At 57.7% G+C, this 7,649-nt stretch overlaps 1 protein-coding gene across 1 annotated transcript in view; it reads left to right on the plus strand.

Moving 5' to 3' along the window:
* The window catches only part of SDC3 (syndecan 3), a 34,468-nt gene extending 32,299 nt beyond the window's left edge, over nucleotides 1–2,169 (plus strand). Inside the window, exon 5 of the mRNA XM_041766503.1 lies at nucleotides 54–2,169. Coding sequence (XP_041622437.1) covers nucleotides 54–220 — 167 coding nt within the window. The 3' untranslated portion in view covers nucleotides 221–2,169. The remainder of the gene's footprint in view (nucleotides 1–53) is intronic.
* The last annotated feature ends 5,480 nt before the right edge of the window (nucleotides 2,170–7,649 follow it).

The following is a 7,649-nucleotide window of genomic DNA, read 5'->3' on the forward strand; positions in this document are numbered from 1 at the left end:
CAAGCCCATCCTGCCCTGTCCTAGCCCTTGACCTCTGCCTTCTTCCTCCACAGCTGTGATTGTAGGTGGGGTGGTGGGTGCCCTGTTCGCTGCCTTCCTAGTCACGTTACTCATCTACCGCATGAAGAAGAAGGATGAAGGAAGCTACACTCTGGAGGAGCCCAAGCAGGCGAGCGTCACGTACCAGAAGCCCGATAAGCAGGAGGAATTCTACGCCTAGCGGAGCCACAGTGCCTCCCGTAGCTCAGCATCACCCCTCTGCCTAGCCCCCAGCCTGGCCCCACCAGCCCTGGCCTGGGACTGGGCCCGGAAGGGAGCCTGGCCCAGCTCATCTCTGCCCGCCCTCCCAAGGTCTGCCCAGACTGCCAGCTTCTTACAGATCTTGCCTGAGGGCCTGTGGGTACTGCCATCTGCCCTAGACTGTGCCCTTACGAGCTCATCTCGGCCTCCCTGCTCTCCCGGCAATCAGCCAGCTTCGGGACCTCGTGTCAGCTGGACAGGAGGAAGGAAGCTCTGGATTGGCTGCTGGGAGGAGGGGTGGGGCTTGAGATGGGCTTGGGCCCTGACATGTCCCCACAGGGCCGGCTGAGGTCTCCTTACGGAGGTCAAGAGGCACTCAGGCTGGCTCCCAGGACTAGCGTTTGTCAGTCTCAGCCCCTGAAATCACTGAAGACACTGCAGCCTCTCACTAATGTCCCAGGGCTCCTCTCTGCCCAGGAGAGCGGGGACCTCATGCCGCCAGCCTGGTTTTGTCCTGGTCTTTCTGGGGTTGTGGGGTCCTCTTCCCCTCATCCCTGCCCTGTGCACATGTTCCACAGGCCTCACCTTCATCCCCGTCCGCCCCTAAGGAACTGACTTCCTGACAGTGCCCTGGCCACCACTGGCGAGAGGGGCTGGGACTTCCCTCTTGCGAGTGGGCTCTGCATAGACCCCATGTCCTACACGGTCACACGTAATGTCACACACAAAGACAGAAGCAGGCGATGACCAAATCATATGCAGTCCTGACCACCGAACCCATGTAGACCCATCACAGACACACATTCTTCCAAAGATGCTGATTCTCATGTGTTTCTCATGCCCCCTTCCCCCCAGTGCTCACGACAATGCAAGTCACCAGACATCCCCACCTGCTGGTGCGGCCTGCCCCTCTCTCGGCCTCCCTCCACGTACACTGTGGCACCACGCATGTTGTCTCCAGCTTTCCGGCTCACTGGGGAGGGTGGAGTCAGGCTGGAACAATCAGCCCATATTGGGTTCCCTGAACTGCCCTGTCACACTCGGTCCCTCGCCACGACGCCAACACCAACCACATTGCCACCGACCCCGGCCTGTCAGATACAATCCCGCGTGGATGCACAATCTTCCCCCATACAGCCCTGCGCTCGCACTGGAGGAGAATGCTGGGCACATACTGCCTTTCCCAGAATCCCAGAATACAGGTGTGGCACGGAGGGGATGGGCTACACGCCCTCTGGGGCACTGCACATCGTTGAGGCCTGCTTCCCTCCCTTCTGCAGCCCCCCAGGGCGGTAGTCCAGGGCCCTGGACTCTCTGGGAGCCTTGCTGAGAAAGGCAGGCTGCTTCCTGGAATGCGGCCCCGGGCTGGGGAGGGGGCTGGGGTCTCCCAGGACCGTTAAGCCCTGGGCGGGGAGGGCGTGTGGCCTGGCTCCTGGTCTCCCTGTGTCCCCCTTCTGCTCTGAGCTAGGGGCCAACTCTGCCTCCCAGGACACAAGTCCCCAAAGTGCCTGCGAGGGTGGGCCCTGCCGCCCGGGCCTCCTGCACCCTCTCCCCCGGGCCTGCGAGGCCCACCTCGGTCCCACCCTGGGGCCTTTCCCGTGGACACTCACCCACTCATTGGCCAAACCACCTGCTGGTTCTCCCGGGTGCAGCTGGAAGCAGCCCTTGCAGACGCACTGCCCCAGGCCGGGAGCAGAGAGCAGGTGGGGGCAGGGGTGCTGCAGGCCTCAGCACGCCTTCCCCTTCTTTGTCACCTTTGCAGGGGGCGCCGCTTCTGTAGATATTTTAAACTTGGGGCTGCAAATCTCCTTTGGGGCGGGTGTGCTTGGTGGGGGCTCCTGAAGCCCTGGGATGTGGCCTGAGTTGTGGTTGGCTGGTGCTCACTCCCCCACCCCTCACCTTCAACCCAGATTAAAGTCAGGAACCCAGCTTTTATTTCTGTTCCCTTTTCAAGACTCCCTGGCAGCAGACTTCTGCAGGGTGAGGGGTAGGGGTGCCTGAGGTGTTGAGGGCGAGCTTCCAGGGAACTTGCACACCCTGTCTTTTCCACCATCCTACTTCTAGCCCGGGGCTCCATCCTTTAGACTCCGTGTCCCCCTGGGTAGGGCCTGGAAGCTTGCAAGGAGCCCAACCTTTGAAGGGGGCAGGAGTGAGGGGAGACACTCTGGGCCTGCAATCTATTGAAGGTGAGGTGACCTGGCCTCAGTCATCCCCGGAGCAGCAGGGCCAGAGCAGCAGGGCCAGCAGGGCCGGGGAGGGGGAGACCAAAGCACTGGCCTCCCTCTACCCTGCTTCCTGGCTGGCTGCTGTCTTGGGGCCAGTGGCTCTGGTGACGAGGCCTGGGCAGGCCAAGGCTGAAAAGCCAGGGAGCATGGAGGAGAGAGGACATGAACCCAGGGAGGGTGGGCCTGGGGAGGAGACCCCTTCAGGGGCCGAAGCCCACAATTGGGGGGGGGGCAGCAAGGATGGATGAGCTGGGCTGGGTCTGGCTGGAATGGGCTCGGAGTGGTCTGTGTGGGTCTAGCCGGGCCCAGTGAGCCTAACTCCCCGTATCCCAAGGCCTGGCTTCTAACTTGGGGCTTTGCTTCCTGGCACAGGCCCCTTCTCTCTGTCCTTAGCATTTGAGAGAAGAGGCCAAGGACCTTGTTTTTGGAGTCCTGGACCTGAGACAAAGACCCAGGCTTGATCCTCTGGAAACTGAACACAGTCTGACTAGCCCAAATCCGCTCTGGCCAGCCCAGTTCGGGCAGGGTGGTCCAGGAGAGAGGTCGGTTAAAGGATGAGCTGGAGCTCTCCTAGGTGCAATGTGTGTGCGGGGCTCTCACCCAGCCTGGGCACGAGGTGTGATGCTTGCAGGGCCTGCCCAGATAGGTCCCAGGGTGTCCTGCAGGGCCCTGGCATTTCCTGGAAGCAGGGCAAATTCCAAAGGGGAGGGAGCTTATGCGGCTCGAGAATGTCTCTGGGGCCTCAGCTGCCAGGGAGGGCGGCTGGGGCCTCTGGAGGTGGAGTTTGAGCACACCCTCCAGCTGTGACTTTTAGAACCCAGACTCTGTCTCCCTAGGAGGCCAGAGGGGGTTCCTCTCCTGAAAGGTTTGTCCCCTTGAACCTTGGACGTGGATGGCTGGTAACCAGGGCTGGATGGGGTGGGTCTGCGGGCAGTGGCTTGGGGTGCTTGGGCCAGACCCCGCCCTGGGGTTGGCAAAGCCATCTGTCCAGGCTTCCGGGCGGGGGTCCTGGGCACAGGAAGGAGGCCCACCTCTGCCTCTTGGGCAGGGCAGGAGTGGCCACCACTTCCTCGGCTCTCTTGCATTTCTCCTGACAGCCACCACCCCGGACTCGCTTCCTCAGGCTGCCTGCCTGTAAATAGAAGCCCACAAACTGTACAGATTTACAGAGATGCCAAGCCCGGGTCCTGGGGTTGCCGTCTAAGGGCTGATGGTTCCAGCATCCCCCAGGTGCCCACCTGGCAGCTCAGCGCGCCCAGCCCCAGCGTGGCAAATACATGTAAATATTTTTCGTAGGCAGTGTGGCTCCAGAGAGCCCCCTGAAGACAGTGTCCCTCCTGTGCGTCCTTTCCCCTGTACAGAGCCCTCCAAGAACCCGGCCTGGGCCGAGCGGGCATTTGTCCTTTCCTCCCCCGGGCCTTCCCTGCCCTTTCCCCCATAACCCGTTTATTAACCACACCCGTCCTGAGTTCATGGCCAAATCTCTAAGGAAAAGTGGAGGGGAAAGACTGGAAAAAGAGGCCCAGGTGCCTGCCCCGCCATGGGTACTCACCTGTCCCAGCCTTGTGAAGGAGCTGTTTGGGTTTTTTTGTTTGTTTGTTTCTGTTTTTTGTTTGGTTGTGTGTTTTTTTTTTTTTAACACTTCCCGTGCTGTGCCCATTTATAAGAGGAAATAAAATTAAGCTGAAATGATACTGTGTGGCCTGAGTGTGAGATAGACATGGAGGCTTTGTAGGGAGGGGTGGCTTGGCCTGCCCTCCCCACCCCGCCGGGCCTCAGCTACTTTCCCCTTCGGGAGAATCTGAGAACCAAGCAAGGAAAATTGACCAGCAACCCTCGTGGGAACCATTATGGTCAAAGCTGCTGGTGGTTGAGAGTGTTGGGGAAACCACAGAGCTGACAGTGGGAAGGCCGGGTGGGGGCTGTGGTTGGGCGGGGCCCGGTCTGTGGTGGCACTGGGGGCCCTGTGGTCCACCCCCAGGGGAAGGACTGGTTTCAGGCCACAAAGAGATAATGTTGGGACCACAGGGTATTGGAATCAGATGGACCAAGGCCAGGTGGCTTTGGGGTCGGTAGGCTTGGTTTCAAGCTCAGGTGACATTTCCTAGCTCTGATGCTGGAGCAGCTACTTCTGAGCTCTCTGAGCCTCCGTTTTTTCACCTGTGGAACGAGATAACAGTTTCCATCCCCTAAATGGAAGGGGGTAAGGATTATGTGAGGAAGAACACTCTGCACGGTGTGGGAACAGCACAGAATGTCGGAGGGGAGGAACTCCCTGACCTGGAACCAGACTGACCCCTAGGCTCACAGGGCCTGCCGGGCAGGGGGCAGCTGCTGTAAGGCTGTGGGTCCTTATTGTTCCCGGGGCTGTCCCTAGTCTTAGGGTCAGGATTTGCAGGGCCCAGCACGCTGCCTGCTGAATGAGGAAAGGACGCCGGCTGGGCTAGAAATCCCAGTGTCGGTGTCAGCTCTGGTGTGAACGAGGTCTCCGGTTCCGGGGCCCACAAAGGCCGAGCTCGGCGCCCGGGAATCGGATGCGTGGGCCGCGCAGATGGGCATGGGGGCGCGCCGGGCTGGGGCTCCGGGATGGGCAAGGAGAGGGCGGAGGGGCAAGGAGGAAGACGATGACCCGAGAGGTCACAGCGCCGTGGGCCGCTGTCAGAGCCACGAGCCCTCTGGCCTCAGGGAGGCTGGGGGCGGGGGCCCGGGGCAGACGCGGGCTGCCAGAGCCCTGGGGTGAGGGGCCGACTGTGCCCGGCGCCCCGATGGTTCTCTGCTCACCCCCGTCACTGCAGCCTTAGGCGGGGCTGGCATCCTGGCTGGTGGAAACTGAGGCTCAGGGAGTTTGGGAACCTGCGGCCAGAAAGCTGTTGAAGAACAGAGTGGGATTCGAGCCTGCGTCTCTGCCCGAAGTCACAATTCTTTTAGTTTCAGCCTCCCATTTCCTTCCTCTGCCCACAGCTGCTGTGAGCCCAGCAGGTTACTGTGTGTCTCTGAACCTCAATGATGTCATCAGAGAAACAGAGGCGACAGGGTATTGAAAAACTCAAAAGATAGAATTTTTTTTTTTTTTTTTAAAGATTTTACTTATTCATGAGAGACCCAGAGAGAGAGGCAGAGACACAGGCAGAGGGAGGGGCAGGCTCCATGCAGGGAGCCTGATGTGGGACTCAATCCTATGACCCTAGGATCATGCCCTGAGCCAAGGGCAGACGCTAAACCACTGAGCCACCCAAGTACCCTCAAAAGATAGATGAACACATGACACATCTGTGGGGTGCCTGCTGGTTGTCAGTGTCCATTCCCAGATACTCTCTCCTTTCCTTCTTGGAGAGAACCACTGCCCCCACTCTTTCACAGACAGGGACTGTGACAGTGCCCACACTGGGGGGGACTTCTAAAGGACAAATGCCCTAGTTTCTTTAGTTAATAAAGTCTTAGACACGCTTACAAGATGAAGGAGGAATTTACAGGGAAGCTTAAAAGGCTTGTTAACTAATCAAGGTGGGAACTTGATTCAGATCCTGATTCAAACAACTTCTAAAAAAAAAGAAACTCTAAGCTACTTATGAGGCAGGTGGAAATTTGAACTTTGAATGAATATTTGTTGTAAGCGGATCATGTCAACGTTCTCAGACATGTTACTGGTATCATGCTTATGTTTTTTAAAAAAGCATCCTGATCCTTCCGCAGACAAATAGCTGCGCATCAAGTGATAGGATGCTTGCGATGCGTTCACAGCAAGCACTGGGAGGAGGGCCCGGTGGGAGAGCAGAGGGAGGGAGGGGACATTTGGCTTGGTCATTGGAGGAGCTGAGTCATGGGTACATGGGGGCTCATTATATTATTCTATCTACTTAAAGCTTAAATTGTAAATTCTTCATAATAAAATGTTAAAAAAAATTACCAGGGGCAGAAGGACTTGCCAGGGGTCATACCACCAGCAAATATAAAGCTGAGTCTTCTGACTTGGGGCCCTGGCCCCTGCCTGCCCTACACCCCCTGCCCACCACCCATCTCCCCTGCTCCCCACACTGTCTCCCGACCCACAATGGCACATCCCCCCTAGCCGTGTGCGGTCCACCTCAGACCACCTGCTCCTGCATGGACCTCATTCCCTCCCCTTCTACAAACACTGACGCCGCTGAATGGCTCTGGTGAAAGAATCCACGTGGAATTACGAGGGCTGATGTGGCCGGGGACTACCTGGCCTCCTGTGGAGAGAGGGGCCAGCACGGGCCTCTGGCTTTCTGGAGCATTCTCCTCCTTGCTCACTGTTCACCTGGGGCACCACCTGGGCTGGTTGGGGATTGCTCCTCCCACGTGGAAGGACATCGATGGGGTCTAGTCATTTCCTTCCATTTTCAAGGCTCTGGCCGAGTCTGGACCTTTATCTTGTCTCGCTGGGAATCCTGAGAGACTCTTACCGCCAGAGTGGGCTGCGAGGGGAGGGCACGGGCTTTGGCATGTGGGTTAGAACAGACGTGGGTTATCACCCAGCCTCAGCCAGTGCCTCCCGGGCTGTCCCAGGGAAGCCACTTTGTCCCCTCTGTATAATGGGCACAGCAGGGACCACTAACGGGGTTCGTGGGGATCCAAGTGCCCACCACAGTGCCTGCCACACAGCAGGTGCACAACAGCACAACCGTAAGACGCATGGACTGCAATCAGCCTGTGCCCGGCATGTCTTAAATGCCTTTTAATACGTGTGGCATTTAGAACAGGAGCTGGCACGTGGTAAGTAGTATCTAAATATTTATTAAAATAGAATGCTTTTTCACATATTAACTTATTTTATGCCGTGGACTGAATTGTCTCCCCCACGAATCCATATTTTGAAGCCTCAACCCACTAGTGTGACTGGATTTAGAGACGGGGCTTCTAAGGAAGTCATAAAAGTTAAATGAGGTCATAAGAGTGGGGCCCGGGGACGCTAAACCAATAGGATTGGTGTCTTTACCTTCTAAGAGAAAGCAGAGCGCTGAGCACTCTCTCTGCATGAGCACAGAGGAAGGCCGCATGAGGACACAGCAAACGGACATCCTGATCTCAGACTTCCGGGCCCAGGGACTGGAAGGAAACAAATGCCTCTTGTTGAAGCCAGTAAACCCAGCCTGTGGGACTTAGTGATGGCAGCCCAAGCTGACTGATACGTTTAATCTTTATAAAAACGCTGACGGGTCG

This window comes from Vulpes lagopus, chromosome 8, assembly GCF_018345385.1.
Source record: "Vulpes lagopus strain Blue_001 chromosome 8, ASM1834538v1, whole genome shotgun sequence".
Lineage (NCBI taxonomy): Eukaryota > Metazoa > Chordata > Mammalia > Carnivora > Canidae > Vulpes > Vulpes lagopus.